We start from the raw sequence: 21,541 nt of genomic DNA on the forward strand, positions 1-21,541 counted from the left end.
TTTCCCAACCGACATTTCCTTTCACTTAGACCACATTCCACTTACTAAGACCAGTAACTTTTCCCTCCGGACTTGCCCAGGATCTGGACCCACCCAGAGAATTCCCTGCCAAAAAAGCCCACCTAGAGTCCTTTAAAGTCTCTAACTCCCCATCTCTGGGTGCTGGCACCATTTAGGGGCTCAGCCCATCTGGTTTCCAGATGATCTAATACATTCGTGCGTGTCTCCGTCAGTGACTCTAACACTCAGAGCCCTCTCACCTCTCAGACCTGATAAGGAAGCACAGGGTCTGGCCCCTGGCCTTCCCAGGGCCACAGCAGGGCCAGAGCAGGCACGACCGCTGCATAGTCTCACGGGGTAGAGGCCCATGGGCAAGACGAGGCCTCTGCAGGAAACAGGGTAATTCTGCTCCTCGCCTCCCAGAACCTTAAATTCCCAGTGGGCAGAGACAGGAGAGGGTCCAGAGGTGAGCCTTTGCGGTCTGAGAAGCACTGGGCCTGCAGGACACTCAGACAGGGAGGTGCCCACCTTTTCTGAGCATCCTCCTCTGGTCCGAGTGGGGGGTTATTACCCCAACTCCAGGGGACCACCTGGACACAAACCACTGACAAAACGAGCCAGCTCTGCCCTGTGATTGCCCAGGATGTAACGTCTGGGGCAAAGGTCTGGAGCTCTGTGTGTGACACAAGCAGGAAAGGACAAAGCAGGAGAGATGCTTCCATTAGTGAAAAGCCACATTAGGACTAAAGCTTTGGAGGCTTTTGCTTGACAAGGACACGGAAATGGCCTCTCCCCTGCACCTCACTACCCCTGCCTTGGTAATCTCTCCCTAGCCCCTTCCTTCCACAATATCTAACAATTTGAATTGAAGAGCCAGAGGCAAGGAATTAAAGATGCGTGAAGGTAAAAGTGAAAATTGATTTGGTCCATTTATAGGAATGTTTGAAGCAACTGGGGCTGTTCATCCTTGTAAGTCACAATATCGCTGTCCTGGAAAGAGAGGCTTTAGGGTGGGTGGGAGTCCAAGAGCTTTCTTCAATAATATAAGGATTGTCAGACCCTAGCCTTACCTGTGTTGCTCCAGAGGGAAGTTCACACACAGGTAAAAGGGATAGGAAACCCGTTTTCAGGTTTCTGTCAAACCAGGAAGGACATCCTGAAAGAAGACGGGTAACAGAACAGAAGACTTTATCTTCAGGATGAGAGGTCAGAGCCAGGCACCGACACCTCCTCTTCATCCTCCACATCCTTGGATTTGCCTTGAAAATGACCTTGAACACTATGGCCAGGTAAGCATACCTAACATGTAACATCATCTCTCACTTTTGAGTTTAAATAAGACAATGGCTCGTGTTTGTAGCATGCTTCCTGTGTGTCACGCATGGAACTGCTGCTCTTTTGTGTAACCAATGATTGAATTATCACAGCAGCCCAGGGGGCAGGTACTAGTCTTTGCCATTGTGCAGCCGAGAAGCTGGGCCTGAAGGAGCTAACCATCAGGCCTTACATGTAGCTGTTTATCAAAAGCAGGTCTCTCTACTAAAGATTCAATTTTCACAGTAATGAACTTTGCAATATTTAGAAAAATAGTTATACAGTCAAGAGAAATAAAAACTAGCTTCAGGCCTAACTGTCCTTTTATCATTTTGACAGCCTCTAATTCTCACTTTTCAGTGTTAATTGATTGGAGGATAGAGATTTCTGTGTAAGAGGTTGAGTCCAGCCCTGTCAGTCTTCGTGTCCGCCTCAGGATTCACATAGTTCGGAAGCAGACATTCCCCAACAAGGCGTCCTGTCTCGAGAAGCCCTTCGAAAGGTCAGGAGAGGCCCAGAGCTGCATTTCTGTAGCACCGGACACACCTCCAAAGGCCCGAGGTGCTCAGCAGACACAGCCGCCTGACTCCTACAGAGCCACCCAGCAGGTCGCTAAGGGTCAAATGGTTTGGAAAATGAATATGGCAATGCTCAGAAACCTGCAAGGACTTGTTCTAATGAAATGCAACAAGAAGAAATGGGAATATAAACCAGGGTTTTCAGCTTTCTGGGGATGAAGAGATTTCAAAGGATTTTTCAAAATGACTCTCCATACATTGGTATGTTATTTTGGAATAAAAAGGAATTACAGATTCACAACATGGATGGAACTTGAAAACATTAGGCTAAAGGAAAGAAGCCAGACGCACAAGATCTCATATTGCATCATTCCATCTATATGAGGTATCTAGAACAGGCAACTCTAGAGACAGCAAGCGTATCGGTGGTTGCCAGGGGCTGGGTGAGGGAGAGAATGGAGCGTAAGTGCTAATAGTCTGGATACAGGGTTTTCAGGGGGTGATGAGAAGGTTCTACGCTTAGATTATACAACTTTATAAATACATGAAAAATCATTGGTAAGTGTATGATATATAAATATATCTCAATAAGACAGTTTTTAAAATGAAGACGAACCCTGGCTGGATGGCTTGGTTGGTTGGTCCCCATACACCAGAAAGGTTTTGAGTTCGATTCCCAGTCAGGGCACATACCTAGGTTGTGGGTTCAATCCCTGGTCAGTGTACATAAGCATATGGGAGGCAACCGATCGATGTTTCTCTGTCTCTTTCTTGTTTTCCCTCACCTTCCTCTCTCTCTGAAATCAATAAAAACATATCCTTGGGTGATGAAAAAAAAAAAAGCACCTGAATCCTGAAGACTAGAATTCCAGGGAAGCAACAACCTAAAACAGGGGGTTTCCGTCTTATCATTGTGTTCCAGTCTGAAAGCATATGATCTTTTCTTCTTTTCCTCAACCCTTAGACTTTTTCCGTCTTTTCATGGTCTCTCCATAGACCTTTGGGAGAGGATTGGTGAGAGAAGATTGCTTCCCTCAGGGAGGAGTCGCCTCTGCTCTTTCCAGGTGAACCCCTGGGTCCTGCAGGTGCTGGGCTCATGGGGAGGGGCCCTCAACTGCCTATTGAATAAGGGAAGGGTGTCTAAAGAAAGCAGGGGAACTGAAAACCCTGAGAAGGGGACACTGACCTTCCCTCCCCACCCCCTGAATTTCCACGTATTTTCTCAGTGAGAGTGCAAGGACAAGACTTTGCCCAAACCAAACAGGGAGGTTAAGGGCTGGGCAAAGCAAACAGGCTTTGTGCAAGAAGCCTGCGTGAACTTCCCTCCGGGACGGACGCTCACACTTGGCTCAGAGCTTGGGCTGGAGTGGCCTGCACAAAAGGAGCCCACGAAGGGCCTCGGTGCCACTTCCCAGAAGCCTGAGTTAGCAAAGGCTGCCTGTGCGACGGAGGCGGCTTCACATCTTTATGGTTCTCCTTCTGACCTAGGGACTTCTACTTCTGACGTAGTGACTTTCCAAAGAACAGTTTTACTGAGGTATTTTCATAGGGTACAATGCACAACTCGAGTATATAGTTCAAACAATTTTAACAAATACACCATGTAGCCCACACCCTATTCTGGCACCCCAGAAAGTCCCTGGACAGTGCCCCCTCCCTTGGCCCTGGCAACCACTGCTCTGATTTCCATCACAACGCATTGCTTTGCCAGTTTTGGGATTTCAAATAAATGGAATCGTACAGTATGTGCTCTTTGTGTCTGGCTTTCAGCTCAGCATAATATTTGAGATTCACCCCGGTCAAAGTGCGTATCAGTAGTTCGTTCATTTTTATGTTGAGTAATAGTACAGTATTTTTATATACTTCACATTGTTTTAGCATTTTCCTGTATGTGGGGTTTTTAAAATGTGGAGAAAAGGGAACCCTAGTATACTGCTGGTGGGGATGCAGATTGGTGCAGCCACTATGGAAAACAATATGGAGTGTCCTCAAAAAATTAAATATGCAACTGCCATTTGACCCAATGATCCCACTTCTAGGAATATATTCTAAGGAACTCAAAACACCAACCAGAAAGTATGTATGCACCCCTATGTTCAATTTACAGTAGCTAAGATTTGGGAACAGCCCAAGTGCCCATCAGTAGATGAGTGGATAAAAATGCTATGGTACATTTACACAATGGAATACTATGCAGCTGTGAAAAAGAAGGATCTCTTACTTTTTAAGACAGCATGCAGGGACATGGAGAGTATTATGCTAAGAGAAATAAGCCAGTCAGAGAAAGATAAGTATCACATGATCTCACTCATACGTGGAGTCTAATGAACAAAATAAACTGATGAACAAAATAGATCCAGAGACACAGAAGCATGGAACAAACTGATTAATCTCAGAGGGAAGGCGGTGGGTGGGTGGAAAGAGATCAACCAAAGAACTTGTACGCATATATGCATGACCCACAGACACAGATAATAGTGTGGTGAAGACCTGTTGCAGGAAATGGGTGCAGGCTGGAGGAGGTCAACGGTGGGGGGGGGGGGGAATGGGGATCTGTAATACTTTCAACAATAAAGATAAATTTTTTAAAAAGAATAATGGAACTTTTTACCCTGGTTTTCTTATGGGATTTTTACACAGCTCATAGCACAGAAATCTTCCCAAAATTTCTCTTTGGCTGTCTCTTCATCCCCTTACAACCCATCTACCTTCCCCACCCACTATCTCTGCATTGTCTGTGGATGTGGAGAACAGGAACTGGCCCAGAGTTGTGTGTAGCAAGTGTCTGATGAATGCCGGAGACTTCTGGGTGCTCCTGTCCCAGGGAGCAAATACCAGGACCAAAAACCTCCTCTTGCAGCCTGAGGGGTATCTCAGTATCACCAGCCCCTTCTCACGGGCTACTTCCCCCACTGCTTCTAGCCCTCCCAGAAGAGGTGTGGGCACTTTGATGGTGCAGCAATTGGATTTACGGAGACACTTGTCTTTCAGGGTGACTTCCACAGGTGGCCATTATTCTTCATTTTACATTAATTCAGGCCGTGGAAACTGAAACTTTCTCACTGTGAGTTTAACATATCCCCTGGAGAGACAGGGTAGCACAATAAATAGGCCTCCCTAGAACCTTCTGCCCCATGGGATGCAAGGAAGTATCTGCTGAGTGACAGGAGTGGTACCGAGGGCCCCTGATCCTCTAAGTGCTGACTTCCTCAGGGTGCCTGACCCTGACTGAGCAGGAGATGGTGGGTGCAGGGTTGCACGTTAGACTTGCTCCTTTCACTCCTGGCCCTCTGAGCCCTACAGGATGACAGTTCACTTCCCCCCATGGATGAAACCATGGTCCCCCAGGTCACTTTGGTGCAGCACAAAGTCCAGTCTAATAACCAACTTCAGGATAATTATCAAAATGTTACCGGACAGCACCTTTAGCCGGGGGCGGGCTGTCCCCTCCTTGGCTCTTGTCAATTTCATAAGAAAGATTTCAGATGAGTGACAGACAACATTGTTGAAGCAAAGCAAGCAAATTTATTAAGAACACACTTGGCATATAGCACAAGCAGGCAACTCAGCTAGTCTGAGCATGTGCCCAGTGGGAATTCAGAGGGTTTTATACCCTTCTCCCTATAGATTTCAAAGCTTCCCTACCAGATATTTTGGGTAGCAGACTATGTTTCAAAATTGCCTCCTACATTGTTGTGGCTTAGCTTGGAATGTTTGTACATATATCTGGTCATCTTGTTTGGCGAGTCCTAACAAGGACTTCTTTGTTTAGTGGGTGAGAGAAAACTTTCCCTTCTTTTCTGCTTCCCCTCCACCTGCCTTAGCATCCTGCAAGTGATATTTGTCCTTGCATTTAGCCAGGGTCTTTGATCTCTATTTTCCCAGGCCAGAGTGATTTAAGTTATGTATTATCTGGTTAGGGAAGAGAGGTACTAACCATTTACTCTCAAGTGTCCTTGGTTGAGGAAGATAAGATCTTGCAATTCACAAGCTGGCTGCAAACTGCCCAGACTGTTTAATTTTCTTGTCTCAGTTTCCCTTATTCCACTTGTCCAGGAATTTTCCTAGCTTCTTACTATCCTGCCTCAAAAACAGTCAACCCCTGCCAAAATGGGGGATGGGTTTTGGTTTGGAGGACGGCTGTGTGGTGGTCATGGAGTATAGCCAGCTTCCTCTCTCTTTAGCATGTCTACTGCCCTGTCCCTCACCAGCTCCTATTTGTGCCACCCTCCCTTCTGGAAGGGCAAAGGATCTGAGTAAGGTGGTCATGAGGTGGACACCTCTCTTGGCACTTGGTTTTAGAACCCATCTTGGGGACATTAGGCCCACCTAAGCATGAGACAGTGTCCTACTTGAACACACTCAAAGCCCCAACCCCCCACCTACCCCCCAAAAAAACCCCAGCCACATTGGGGAACTCCTTGTTGCTTTTGGCATCATTCCTCCTAGAACAGGAACCTGGTGCTGGGGTAGAAGGGCTGCCTGGGCAGAGTCCCACATTTGCACAATAAAAAGAATACCCTGGAAGTTCGGCAATTAGAATTCTGGATTTGGGGCTTTGGGATTTGGGAAACTGCGTTAGCTGTTACCTGTACCTCTATATGCTGAGTCCTAGGCATCTTTCCTATGTTAGTATTTTATATATAGTGTACTACATTATATTGCTTTAAGTGATGCTGTGTCCTTCTTAGTACATTGAATCAGGAGACACAAAGTATTGGTTTGTCCCCTTATTGGTGTTACTAGGTTGGATCACTTCATGAGGCTGGCTTATCTCTCCATTGTAAAATGCCTTTTCCCCTTTATAACTAACTAGAGGCCCACTGCATGAATTGGTGCGCAAGTGGAGTCCCTCAGGGTGGCCTGCGGGGATCTGGCCCCAGCTTGCGACCCCAGCCTCACAGCCCTGCTGCCCCGCCTGGCACCCCCCTTGGCCTGGCACAGCCCCTTCACCTGCTCCACCATCCTGCTGTGGTCCTGCGTGGTCCTGCTCTCGTTGGGGCCCATCGGGGCCAGCAGCACCTCCACTGCTGCCTGCTGCCAGCGCCCTGTCGCCAACACCCGCCATGTTCTGCACTGCCTCCTGGTGGTCAGCGGACGTCTTAGCGAGCTATAGAACTCCCAGTCGAACTCCTGAAGGGACAATTTGCATATTAGGCTTTTATTATTATAACTAATAAGGGTGGTACTTTGAGACTATGACTATCCTGTGTTCCCCAAAGCTTTTGTCCAATAGTTCTAGTATGCACTCTGACATTTGCTTGGCATCCTTCCATAGAGAAGAGATTTTGTTCTTCCTTTCCACCCTGCTTTTATCTTTCCTTTTAATATCACTCTGGTCTCATGGGTTTTTTTTTCTTTTAACATCAACGTGCTAAAATACATTAGTGTCACTCAGAATATCTGTTTACCTTCCCGAGGGAAGGAAGAGCCCCAATTCCACAATGTCATGTTAGGTTATGATCTTCATTGAGCTTTATAATTATCAACCACTCAAAAATAATGCTTTTGTTATTTGCCATCCAGTTCCTGAAAGGCCAGATCTGCGTTCATTTGCAAACACTTCATTGAGCAGCACAGATCAGCCAGCAGTGTTGCTGGGATGCCGGAGAGTCTTTATGCTCGGCACGTGCAGTCTCATATCAAGAACTGGTAAAAAAAAAAAAAAAAAAAAAAAAAAATTGTGTGTGGGGGGGAGGTTGGGGTTAATGGGGGGGATGAGGACTAATAAAAAAAAAAAAAAAAAAACTGGTGATGCTTCTGAGTCACTTACTTAGCCAATGTTTATACGCTCAATGAGATACTCATCAAGTCCTCAAGCTTAAGCCTAACCCACCAAAAAAGTGTCTGTTTTCTACACTCAGTTTCTTTGAATTTCCATAGCATTTCATTCTACACAAAAGACATCTTTCATCTCTGTTTCTGAAGCAGTCTTAAATACCTGTTTAAAAGAACTTTAAGGGTAATTTATCTCCAACAGCACAGAAAAGCTCACTACAACAGTAACAGAAACTGGGCCAATATCTATCACTTTTTAGTAAATGGATTTTTTTAAATGGGCTCCCCCCCAAAATGAAGAAATTATAGAGAACCAGTCAGTCTGTAACAAGGCAGCTTGATGGCCTCACAACCTTATTCCCGACAGGCAAGCAGGTACACCTGAGTTGGTCACAGCTGGCCAGGCTGTCAGAAGAGCAGTTCTTTTTCTTGGAGGACCAAATCTGAGCCCATTTTTTCCCCCATTTTGCCTGTTATGATGCCTACAGTTGTGCAGGGGAGGAATAAACTTTTTCTTCTATCCATCTCAAATTCTCCATTTGGGGCCTTGTAAATTTGACTGGGCAGAGATTAACAAGAGGAAAACAAACATAAGTTTATTAGCATGTTCATTGCACATGCACACGGGAGTACCCAGAGGTTAGTAACTCAAAGGGATGGTTAGAATTTTGGTCTATTTATCATGTTAGGCTGAAACAAAGGAAAAGTGATTTGGGTTTCTGGGCAGAGGAGATAAGTTATGGGAAAGTGACCAGGAAAACTATGGCAAACAAAGGTTGTTTAATAACATAAGTTTATTTTAATTTTTAAAATTTATTTTTAAATTACAGTTGATGCCCTAGCTTGTTTGGCTCAGTGCCTAGAGCGTCAGTCTGCAGACCCAGGGTCCCGGGTTCAATTCTGGTCAAGGGCACGTACCTTGGTTGCAGGCTCCTCCCCGGCCGGGCCCTGGTTAGGGCTCATGCAGGAGGCAACCAATCAATGTGTTTCTCTCACACTGATGTTTCTCTCTGTCTTTCCATCTCTCTTCCACTCTCCCTAAAAATCAATGGAAAAATATCCTCGGGTGAGGATTAGCAGCAACAACAAAATTACAGTTGACATACATATTATATTAGTTTCAGGTGTACAGCATAGTGATTAGACATTTATACACCTTGTGAAGTGATTACCCATTTGACATCATATATAGTCTTAGAATATTATTGACTATTAGTAAGGTTTTATAGACAGACTTAAGTTGGGAGATAGAAATATCTCTACAAATGGAAATTTCCACTTATATATAAACTAGAGGCCCAGTGCATGAAATTCGTGCAGGGGGGCTCCCCTCAGCCCAGCCTGCACCCTCTCCAATCCGGGACCCCTGGGACATCCCTCTCACAATCTGGGACCACTGGCTCCTAACTGCTCACCTGCCTGCCTGCCTGATCACCCCTAACTGCCCCCCCCCCTGCGGGCCTGGTCATCCCCAACTGCAACCCCCCCCGCCAGCCTGGTTCCCCCTTACTGCACCCCCTGCCGGTGTGGTCACCCCCAACTGTCCCCCCACCAACCATGTTGCCCCTCACTGCCCCCCCCCCGCTGGTCTGGTTGCCCCCAACTGTACCCCCTGCGGGCCTGGTCGCCCCATGCATTCTGCTGTTCGGTCGTTTGGTCACCCCTCACTAACCCCCCTGCCAGACTGGTCACCCCACACAGCCTGTCCAGTCGTCTGGTCAGTTGTTTCAGATGCAATGTTTCTGCATCACATCTTTCTTATTACTTTTTATTTATCATTACTGTATTGTCCTTATTAGCCTTTTATATAGATAGATTTATAAATGTAAATTTCCTTTACAAAAGGAAAACTTGTATCCTGATTTTGGAACGTTTCCTGCTTTTGCTGTTTCTCAATGGCCTTCCTTTAGCTTAAAATAATCTATATGTCAAAGTGGAATTTTGGGGGGTGACATATTCTGGTACCCCTCAGGTGTTCTCTTTGCTCCACCTACATGGGACTTTCTATTCTGAGAACTGTCCAGATGTGTGTCCACCTTAGTGCCTTTGCACTTGCCATTCCTCCAGATTCATTCACTCATTATGTCTTTTGTCTTTCGATTCAAATATCGCCTCCTATCACTAGCTACTCAATGTGCTTTTCTTCACAACAGGTAAAACCATCTAAAAATGATTACCTGGAAATGGCTGAGATGCTCATGAGGCTCATTTATCCGTTCCAGTGACATCAGTGGCCAGGAGGAGTGAGGGACACGGTGGTGAAAAGGCTCCTCCAGGCTTCAACCACACGCATTATGAAGACTCAAGACTGTACAAATGACATGATAGAGGGGAAAGGGCCATGGGGCTCTCAGGAGAAAGAAATTACATCTGAGTGGGAGGATCATAAAATTTCATAAAGGAAGGCCGAAACCGGTTTGGCTCAGTGGATAGAGCGTCGGCCTGCGGACTGAAGGGTCCCGGGTTCGGTTCTGGTCAAGGGCGTGTACCTGGGTTGCGGACACACCCCCAGTGGGAGATGTGCAGGAGGCAGCTGATCGATGTTTCTCTCTCATCGATGTTTCTAACTTTCTATCTCTCTCCCTTCCTTTCTGTGAAAAATCAATAAAATATATTTTTTAAAAAAAATTTCATAAAGGAAGTATAGCTATGAAGGATGGATAGAAGAACTTAAATTTTATTTAGCTAGGAATAAGAAAGAACTAAAAGTCAATTCCTGCAAGAGAGAACACATAGTCCTTAAGTCAGCAACCATTAATATAGTCTTGGCTCCCAATTTTTTGAGATTATTCTATTTATAAAAAAAATATTATAGCCCAACTGGCGTGGCTCAATGATTGAGCGTCGACCTATGAACCAGGAGGTCATGGTTCAAGTCTGGGTCAGGGCACATGCCTGGGTTGCGGGCTTGATCCCCAGTGGGGGCCATGTAGGAAGCAGCCCGTCAATGATTCTTTCTCATCATTGATGTTTCTCTCTCTCCCTCTCCCTTTCTCTCTGAAATAAAAAAATATATTTTTTAATAGAAAAAAACAGGCAATACTAAAGGTGTAAGGAAAATAATAATTCCCCTAATAATTTTGCCATTCAGTAATGAACAGTGCTTATGCTTCCACATAAACCTGTTTCTAATACAGTTCTCACTTGTGGTTATTTAATTTAAATGAAATAAAATTAAAAACATTACTGTCATTTCTGCATCACATCTTTCTTATTACTTTTTATTTATCATTACTGTATTGTCCTTAGTAGCCAATTATGCAAAATGTCATTCCCCTTAGCAACACAACAGTGTATGATATTAACTTTGAGTAAAGGAAATTGTGTGGGCAGGATGTGGCGTGGGGTGAGTCGTGGTGGTTTCCTTTATAGTTGTGTGAGCTTCAGGAAGCATTTTAACTTCTCTGCAGTTATGCTTCTGCGTCATCAAGTGAGGATCATAGGAGGCTATTTGTGGTGATTATAAATCAATACAGGTACAGAGCACAGTAAGGGTCAATAGACACTAACTCTCCCAGTCCTTGACCGTTAGCAGGTTTTAAGTATAATTTCTAGCACAGCAGAAACATCTCTGTATAAGTTGTGTGTGTGTGTGTGTGTGTGTGTGTGTGTTTTAATCTTGTTTTGAAATCGATACCCCAAAGTGATACAACTATCCATAGGCACAATCATTTTTTTAAAATCTCACTAGAGGATTTTTTCCAATTGATTTTTAGAGAGGGTGGAAGGCAGGAGGGGACAGAAAGGGAAACATTGATGTGAGAGAGACACATTGATTGCTTACCTCCCGCACACACCCCTGACCGGGACGGAGGATGTAACCTGCAACCCAGGTACGTGCCCTTGATTGGGAATCGAACCTAAGACCCTCCCGTGCGCAGTCCAACGCTTTAACCACTGAGCCATGCCGGCCAGGGCCACAGTAATTTTTATAAGTCTTCTCATGAATTACCAGATAATTCTCACAAAGATTGCATCAGTCTGAAGATCCTCCAGCTAAGCTTGGCAGCTTCCCTGAGACCCTCCCAGTCCTGTCCTCAAGGACTGAAATTCCATTTGCTGGCTTAAAGCCCGAGGGAATAGTTAGTGCAGAAGAGAATTCAAGAGCTGGAGCAGGTGGGTATGTGCAAATGTGGGGCATAGAGGGCATTCCAGGTTTATTGTCCCCTGAGAAATCTGCAGTTGGAAGAGGGTTCAGGTAAGAAGATAAGTTGGAAGCATCACCCCAAGAAACCTTCTGCACTGGACATTCATGCCATTTCCTGCTGGCAATTTTGGCCTCCCTGTAAGTCAGGAACCTTTGCAGTCCAGCAGCCTAAGACCTCCAGAGGCAAACCTGCAGTTCCACTAAGTCCAGTTTCTGACCCACTGCAATGGGATCAGGCAAAGAGAGTTCTTTCCCCCAAAGGAAAAAACAGAGTTCCTATGGGGCTTGCTGGAAGGGGAGGTGTAGGTGAAACTTACTGTTAGGGTGCACTACCTTTAACCTCTCCTGCTTGGACATGTTTTCTGAAATATATATTATTATAAACCTTTTCCTATAGCTTGGGGCAGACGGCCTGCGCCTGCAGAAGCAAGATAAAATGAATTCCCCTTTGCCTGACTGACCCGTGCACCCCTTAAATCCCCTGACTGACTTGTACCCTCCCCTCCGCTTGACCAACTTGAGCACCCACATCCTGACCCTATATTGCATTCTGTATATAAGAGAACCTAACCACCCCCTCAGGGCTGACACTGACACAATGGTCTCAGCTCACGGTGAGAGAATGAAATAAAGTATCTTAAACTCTCACAGTCTCTTGGCCTGTCTCCTTCCGTGCAGACCTAATAATTACATGAAGCAGCGTTCCCAGACTCCGAGCAAGGCAGGGCTGTGTGCCAAGAGGGCCCCGACCCTGTTTCCTTGGCAACCACCCTGTTAAGCAGATGTGGGAAGCTCTGTCCAGAAACCCGTTATCTAACGCTCACACTGGGGTGGATTGGAGGAGTCTGTGTCTGTGAGTGATTCCGATCCTCTGCCAGAGAGGGGTGTGGCCTTCATTCCGATTTAATTTAAAGGGCCTGCGATTTAGGGAACAAGGTTTCTCAGCGGGTGAGGAAGCGGTGGTCTCCCAGAGGAGGAGTCACTGTGACCCTTCAAGGCCACAGCGTGCCCTGAAGAAAGTTGTCTCCTGCTCACTGGCAGTGTCTGTCAGCCCAGCCGAGGACTGCACACTTTCTCGGTACAGTACACCCTTCATAAAAACAGTCTAATTCAGGCAGGGGCCTCCGTTAAAGCTAAAAGTTCGTTATATAATAAAGTAGGTTTTCTGAATGGACATGTTTTAAAAATTGACAAATTAGTTTACTTGTTTTTACTTATGCAGACATGTTTGCGTAATTAAAATTAAGTATGTATGAAGCTTAATTTCACAGAAAAGTTTTCTATATGTACTACCGTAATTTTAAATTTCTACTGAATAGGTCTAGTAAATGCATGCATCCACCAGTCACTGGGAGTAAACAGATGCACACGGCTGGGGCATGGCTTAGCCCACATAGAAACATATCATCTCCCTGTCCGGTTTGGCTCAGTGGATAGAACGTCCGCCTGCGGACTGAAGGGTCCCAGATTCGATTCAAGTCAAGGGCATGTACCTTGGTTGTGGGCATATCCCCAGTAGGGGGTATGCAGGAGGCAGCTGATCGATGTTTCTCTCTGATTGATGTTTCTAACTCTCTATCCCTCTCCCTTCCTCTCTGTAAAAAAACAATAAAATATATTTAAAAGATAAAAAGAAACATATCATCATCTGGCAGGAGTTAAAACTGCTGCAGAAAATCACACCACGGGATTTTCAGCAAAACCAATTACCAAGCCCTAGCTGGCTTGGCTCAGTGGAAAGAGCATTGGCCTGCGGACTGAAAGGTCCTGAGTTCGATTCCGGTCAAGGGCACATGCCCGGGTTGCAGGCTCAATCCCCAGTCGGGGGTTGTGCAGGAGGCAGCCAATCAATGATTATCATTGATGTTTCTATCTATCTCTCCCTTCCTCTCTGAAATAAATAAAAACATATTTTAAAAAAAAATTACGGAGCATGATACGGTATGATCACCTGCTAATTATTCACTGAACATTGTTTACAAGCAGTGACTCTTGGATTTAAATATGTAGACTATAGTTGCAGATATGTAATATTTACTTATATCGGCGAAATTACTACAGTTTTTTTCCAACATATGGCCTATTCAATAAAATTTGTTTAAAATAACAGTGAATTAATAACAAACAAGAAAACAACCTGTTAATTGTAAGCAAATCTTGGTTAAAAGCATTTTTCAATTAGTAGGGTGTTAATTTTCACATGTGACACATGGATCGGAAATTTTGTCTGTTAAATCTAGGTCCACAAAGTCCAGGGTTCACTGTATAAACTTTTACCTTCTTAGCTGATATTTTCAGAGCCACCCTGGGACTCAAAAGGAGTCGGCCCACTGGGCAGGCATTGGTGGCTGCCTTTCAAGTGTGTATTCGGTTTCCCTTAATGGCCTCACCGGCACCCAGGGCACTATGGCCTGGGGGCACCTGAGGGCCCTGGGCAGGTAAGGGACGCAGCCCCCAGAAATCCCAAAAGCGGGGGAGGGAGGAGGGAAGTGGGAGGAGCGCATTCTCCCCCTGTCTGCCCTGGGGGGATAGAGGCAAACAGGACTGCAGCTGATTCCAGCTCATGCAGTCGTTTCCCACTTCTGCCGGGCTTGGCCAACTTGGGGTGAGACCCAGCTTTTGAGGGTGGTTCTCATTTATGAAACCGAAGCCGCCCTCAAATTCCAAGGATTAAAGCCACACCCGGAGACCCCACTTCTCAGGGAGACCACACTCCACTCAGAGGCCCCTCTCTCCCAGGGCCACTCCCCTCCTCAGGGCCCCGCCCCCCGGCCCCGGCCCCCCCGGCCCCACCCCACTCCTCCCTCGGCCCCGCCCCACTCCTCCCTCGGCCCCGCCCCACTCCTCCCTCGGCCCCGCCCCGGTGCAGGGCGCAGGACGCAGGCGCGGTCGGTGCCAGCGCGGGCAGCTGCAGTCCCAGGCGCCAGTGCCGCCTCCGTGTCCTCGGGGTTCGCATCTCTTGGCCGCTCTCCCCCTTTTCTCCTCTTTCTCAGCCGGCGCTATGGCGAAGCCTCTGACCGACAGCGAGAAGCGAAAGCAGATCAGCGTGCGCGGGATCGCGGGGCTGGGCGACGTGGCCGAGGTGCGGAAGAGCTTCAACCGGCACCTGCACTTCACGCTGGTCAAGGACCGCAACGTGGCCACGCCCCGCGACTACTACTTCGCCCTGGCGCACACGGTGCGCGACCACCTGGTGGGGCGCTGGATCCGCACGCAGCAGCACTACTACGAGCGCGACCCCAAGGTGAGGCGCCGCCGGAGGCGGGTACCCGACCTGCCCCCCACCCCCCAAAAAGGGAAGCCCTGGTGCAGGGGTTCTTGAGCCAGAGGCCCCTGAGAAATCACAGCAGAGCGTTGCACCTCTCCCCAAAAAGAGACCGGTAGGGCCGCTGCCTGCGGAACGTGTATCCCAGTTGAGCACGGTCACCCCTGTCCGCCCCCGCAGCCCAGCGTGTCCGCTCCCTGCGTGGCGTAGAGGAGGAGAGCCTCGCGAAGCCCCTGGCCGCCCCCTCCGCTCCCCCACGCGCGCATCTCCCTGGTGGTCAGCCTGCCCTGGGCCGAGCCGCCAGGCCCCTTGCGCTAGGAGCCCGGCCTTGCCTGGGTCCGCTGCTCCCCGGATTCCTGGGGCTTGGAAACCCGGCGGAATTTTCCAGCCTGTCACCAGCCGGGTGCTTCCGCGATGGCTGCAGGGTTGAGGCTCCCTCCTCCCCGCACCCCCACCTCTGATTTTGTGCAGTCGTGCGTGAGAGAAAAGACCCTGGACCAGGCCTGGGTGTTTTATGTGTTGGGAGGGGGTGGACACAGTCATCTGCTGGGAACCAGGCTTTTCCGGGCGAGGCAGTGATGAGGAGACAGTCGTCGGAGGTGCTTGCTGAAGCAGGAGGGGGCATACGCTCAGAAAAAGGAGCCCGCAAAGCAAAGGGCTTGCCTTTGAGGTTCCCACACCTTCCTCGGACAGCTTCTACTTCCCTTACAGCTCGCGGAGACCAAGTAATGGCTCCTTTTTAGATTTTGCAAAAATGTATGTTTACGGTAGAAAAATACACAAGAAAGTCATTGATAGTCTCCGTTACTTTGATCTATAGCTGTGTGTCCTCTTTCTACTCCTATATATGTATACACATTTTTAAAAAGTATATTGCATACACAGTTTTGCAGCATTTCTGTTTCATTCATCAATTGTAACTTTTCAACAGCTCCAAGTATGCTTCTGCACCGTCATTGGTAGCTTTTAGCTTGGTAGGTGTCTGGCCAGCCCCCGCTGCCAGTTTTGTTTCCTTCTCTTGACTGTGGAGAATTTTGTCCTTTCTGCTACACTATGGTCCAGGGAAAGCCCGCAAGGAAAGGAGACACTTGCAGGCCTGAAGTGAGTTTGCAAAGATTTGACTTGCCGTGTACACCTGGGCATGGAACGGTTGTTCTGTTGATAGTATTTTAGAGTATTTTCATGGGACATTAAGAAATATTTAATAATTGCTTGAGAGTAAGATTTATTGCTTTTCCAAACATATTCGGGGCACTCCTTTTTCTTAAAGAGAGATGGTAAGAATAACAGATTTGTTGGAATACCAACGAGGCATCTTCGCGTTCAGTATGCAAGGCGGTGTGGAAAGAAGTGGCACCAAGTGGCTAAAACAGGTTATTACAACAAAGGCTTGGCTCGATTTTGCCAGGGAAACTGGCCAGGAGGCAGTGGCTCCCCCAGAATTCTCCGCTGATGGCAGAGCTCTGCTTCGCCAACATCATTTTTATTGTCCGTATAGCAGATGACAAGGGTACGGCTTTGCACAGTCAAGGGCATTTCCCTGGAGTGGGACACACCCCAACGTATTAGGGCTCCTGTTAGTTTATGGATGTTTACCATAGAGCCTGAAGAGGCCAGCGATGGGCTCAGGGATTACGGAAATGACCTTTCAGGGGCAAAACAGGTTTGTCATCTTCAGTGAGTGCTCTGAGTTTTGATGGTCTGCCTTGGCTACAGGTGGAAACCTTTCTCTTTTAAAGAAACCGCAGCCTGTAAATGGAAGGAGCCTATTCTGGACAGGAAGGCCCTTTAAAAAAGAAAAAGTGGGATTTATTAATAAGTGCTTTGGTCTCGCTAATTCATGTTGAAAATAAGCTCCTTGTCTCCCTTTTCTGCAAATGATTGCTTGTAATGGACCAGAAACAAGCCCCAGGAGGGTCAGAGCCCAGGGAAGTGGGGTCCCACTGGGGGCAAAGCCACACCCCCATCCCCAGGAATAGCCTCAGGGGCGTGTCCCACCACCTCCTGGCTGGGGTAGCCTGCTGATCTATACTTATTACGTTAAAGTGATTTTATTGATTATTTTTGTCTTTTACACAATTATGCAAGTCCTTATGATTATTGGAGGAAAAATTTAACAGTACAGATAAGCCAAATGGAAAAAAATAACTGTAGTCTCACCACTTAGTAATAAAACTATAAATATGACAAACCTTTTGTGTTCTACATCAGTTTTTCTATACTAGTTGAAGCATTTGTTTTTATTACACTAAAAATATCGTGTTGTGTACTGTATCCCTACGTTGAGTGGGTGGAATAGCTAGTTTCCTATGTAACCTGACTATCCTGTCCTGGTAGTTAGTAGATGGAATACTCAGTTTATTTTGCAACCAGCTAACGGCATTCCTCTATTAAGTAGATGGAATAGCCAGTTTATTATGTAACATGACTACTGTATCTATGCAGTGAGCATGTGCAGTAGTGTGTTTACTATGCCTACTGCAGCCCTGCAGTGAGGGGATGGAATAGCCAGCTCACTCTGTAACAGGCCTGCTGCAGCCCTGCAGTGAGGGGATGGAATAGCCAGCTCACTCTGTAACAGGCCTGTTGCAGCCCTGCAGTGAGGGGATGGAATAGCCAGCTCACTCTGTAAAAGGCCTGCTGCAGCCCTGCAGTGAGGGGATGGAATAGCCAGCTCACTCTGTAACAGGCCTGCTGCAGCCCTGCAGTGAGGGGATGGAATAGCCAGCTCACTCTGTAACAGGCCTGCTGCAGCCCTGCAGTGAGGGGATGGAATAGCCAGCTCACTCTGTAACAGGCCTGCTGCCGCCCTGCAGTGAGGGGATGGAATAGCCAGCTCACTCTGTAACAGGCCTACTGCAGCCCTGCCATAGGTGGGTGGAATTATCAGTTGGCTGTTCATTTGGTCTGTTATATATATGCAGTGAGTGCATGCAACAGCCAGGTTCCTTGGCGCCCTTTTAGTGAGTGGATGGAATAGTAAGTTTATTATTATTTTTTATTTTTAAATATATTTTTATTGTTGATAGTATTACAGATATCTCCCCCTCCCCACCCCCCACTTGAATAGCCATTTTCGTATGGAGCTGGCCTAATGCATCCCTGCACGTGAATGCATGGAGTGGTCAGTTTACTATATAATCAAGCTACAGCATTTCTGCCTGAGTAGGTGGAACAGGCAATCTACTATGTAAGAGGCCAGGCATTTCTGCAATGAGTTTGTGGAATAGCCAGTTTGTTATGTTACTGGGCTGCTGCATCCTTGGCGTGAGTGGATGGAATAGCCAGGTTAGTATATAACTGGCCTTCTCTACTCCTGCAGTGAGTGGATGGGATGGTCTTCTTTATCTCTGCAGCAGTTGAAATAATGGTTCCTATGGCTCTTTCTTATAAGTTATCTCAATGGTAGATTAAGGAAAAGGAGTGCTACCACAGTGTCCAAACGGGTCTCTTAAATATTTCTGATAATGTAATTGTAATGAATACAAATAATTACTGGTTTGCTGGACCTGGGAGTTAAAGGAAGATGATCTACAGCAGTGATCTGTAGCCTTCACTGCCTATAAACCCCATCCTCTGAGATTTTGTTTTAATTAGTCAGAGGTGGGACCAGCCAATGGCATCTTTTTAGCACACCCAGCTGTTGTGATGTGTTTTTAATTGTGAGTGTGAAGTTAGCCTGGCAGCAGATAGCTCAAAGTTATTTTTCAGAAGCGGATGATGGGTGATGTTTTGTGTTGCTGATTACCCTGACAGCTTGCCAAGTGGAAGTAGGTGAGACCATCATTTTATGCGATTAAGAAGCCTATTTGAGTGTGTGCCATGATTTTTCGTAGAAGACAATTTGGCCGTTTCTCTTTCAGGTTGTGTTGGTTAGTAATCTCTTTCCACTTGGTTGGACCACACAGTGCCCAGATATTCTGGCCCTGGCTGGTTTGGCTCGGTGGAGTGAGCGTTGGCCTGTGGACTAAAGAGTCCCGGGTTCGAGGCCAGTCAAGGGCACACGACCAGGTTGCGGGCTCGATCCCCAGTGGGAGGCGCTCAGGAGGCAGCCAATTAATGATTCTCTCTCATCATTGATGTTTCTGTCTCTCTCCCTCTCCCTTCCTCTCTGAAATCAATAAAAATATAAAATAAAATTTAAAAAAATCATTCTGGATGTTTATGTGAAGGTGTTTTGGGGATGAGATTCTCATTTGTATCAGTGTACTTGGAGTAAAGCAGTTACCCTCCCTGGTGTGGGTGGTCCTCTATCAGTTGAAACCCTCAATAGAACAAAAACTAAACCCCACCCCCTCCCCAGCAGACTGCCCCTTGGACTCCAAATGCTTACTCTTTCTTGGGTCTTCAGCCTGTGGGGCCACCCCTGTGTTATGTCAGGGCCAGCTCTGCCCTGTCCGGCAGGGAGGCAGCAGTTTGCTGTGGGAGCCACTCTCTGCTCACCTGGCCACGGTAAGATGGCTGCTAGTGTGTTTTTCTTTCCTTTTCATGCAAGGCGTTCAGACCTCTCTATCCAACAGACTCTAAAAACTCTTTCAGGAGAGGGAAAAGAAGTTGGAGATCCCTCCGATTAACCTCGGGGTGTAAAGACCAAAATAAGGCTCTACCTGCGGATGCTCAACCTCATTTCCACAGCTAGAGGTTATTAATGCCTAAGATGTTGTTAGAAAATGACATCTGTGTCGATCTTCTTTTCATCTGTTTGTGCTGAAGAGCTTCTTTTATACTTTCCTGTGATGTTTCCTGTGTGCAATAAGTAAACCCAGATTTTAAAAAATGAAGGCGGTCTCTAGGTCATTTAACATATGGCAGATTGGTTTAGCCACTGTGAATACCGTATGGAGGTTCCTCAAAAGATTGAAAATGGAACGGCCTTAGAATCAGCAATTCTACTTCTGGGTATATATTTGAAGAAACTCAAAATACTAATTCAAAAAGACATATGTACCCCTATATTCACTGCAGGATTATTTACAGTTGCCAAGATATGGAAGCAACCTAAGTGCCCATCAGTAAATGAGTGAATAAAGAAGACATATAGTAAGATATACAATGGATTATTACTTGGCCATAAGAAGAATAAAATCTTACCATTTGCAACAGCATAGGTAGACCTAGAGGGTGTTATGCTAAGTTAAATAAATCAGTCAGAGAAAGACAAATACCATGTGATTTCACTTATATGTGAAATCTAAAGAACAGAATAAAAAATAAACAAAACAGAAACAACCTCATAGATACAGAGAACAAACTGTTGTTTGCCAAGTGGGTGGGTGGTTGGGGACTTGCTGACAAAGGTGAAGGATTAGTAAGTTCAAATAGCAGTTATAAAATAGTCATGGGGGTGTGAAGTGCAACATAGGAAATATAGTCAACAATTCTATCTAATAAAAGAGAAACATGGTCATTAGCCGTACCTCTGCTACCTTTCCCATTGACTAATCAGGGTGATATGCAAATTAACTGCCAGCCAAGATGGCGGCCGGCAGCCAGGCAGCTTGAAGCGAACATGAGGCTTGCTTGCTTCAGTGATGGAGGACTCCAACGTTCCCTGCCTGCCACTGCCGGCCTCTGAGCTTGCAGTTTGAAACATTTTTACAAATATAGAAGCTAAACAAAACCCCAGAAACCTGCTTTCAGCCAGCCGGGATCTCAGAGCTGGAGTTGAAATAGTGTTTTGATTATAGAACCCAAACAAACCAGATACCTGCTTTAGCAGCCAAGGCCTAAGAGCTGGAGCCAAGCCTCAGAGCTAAAGCTGGCCCAGAATAAAAAAAAAAAAAGAAAAGAAAAAAAGGAGCGGTTGGGAGCTTTAGTCACCCACCAGCCTGAAAACAGCCCTCAGCCCCTCACCCAGACTGGCCAGGCACCCCAGTGGGGACCCCCACCCTGATCCAGGACATCCTTCAGGGCAAACCAGCCGGTCCCCACCCATGCACCAGGCCTCTATCCTATATAGTAAAAGGGTAATATGCCTCCCAGCACTGGGATCAGTGGAGCCATGAGGCCTCCTGGCACCGGGATCAGCGTGACAGGGGGCAGCGCCCAAACCCCCTGATCGCCCTGCGGCTCTGTGTGTGACAGGGGGCGGGGCCACAACCTCCCTATCCGCCCTGCTCTGTTCGTGACAGGGGAAGGCACCCCAACCCCCTGATGAGCCCTGCTCTGTGCCTGATAGGGGGGAGCTCCCCAACCCCCTGATTGGCCCTGCTCTGTGTGTGACAGGGTGCGGCGCCCCAACGCCCCCACCCCCACGGGCCCTGCTCTGTGTGTGATGGGGTAGAGCCATAACCTCCCCATCGGCCCTGCCCTGAGTGTGACAGTGGCAGTGCCCCAACCCCCTGATTGGCCCTGCTCTGTGGGTGATAGAGGGCGGCGCCCCAACCACCCCCACGGGCCCTGCTCTGTGTGTCACGGGGCGGTGCCCCAACTCCCCTATCGGCCCTACTCTGTGAGTGACGGGGGGAGCTCCTCAACCCCCTGATCAGCCCTGCTCTGTGCGTGACAGGGGGGAGCTCC

General features: G+C 47.1%; 1 protein-coding gene across 1 annotated transcript in view; it reads left to right on the forward strand.

Moving 5' to 3' along the window:
• Positions 1-14,758: 14,758 nt before the first annotated feature.
• The window catches only part of PYGB (glycogen phosphorylase B), a 40,724-nt gene continuing 33,941 nt past the window's right edge, over positions 14,759-21,541 (forward strand). Inside the window, exon 1 of the mRNA XM_036321154.1 lies at positions 14,759-15,001. Within this exon, the coding sequence (XP_036177047.1) occupies positions 14,759-15,001 (243 nt within the window). The remainder of the gene's footprint in view (positions 15,002-21,541) is intronic.

This window comes from Myotis myotis, unplaced genomic scaffold (genome assembly GCF_014108235.1).
Source record: "Myotis myotis isolate mMyoMyo1 unplaced genomic scaffold, mMyoMyo1.p scaffold_m19_p_9, whole genome shotgun sequence".
Taxonomy (NCBI): domain Eukaryota; kingdom Metazoa; phylum Chordata; class Mammalia; order Chiroptera; family Vespertilionidae; genus Myotis; species Myotis myotis.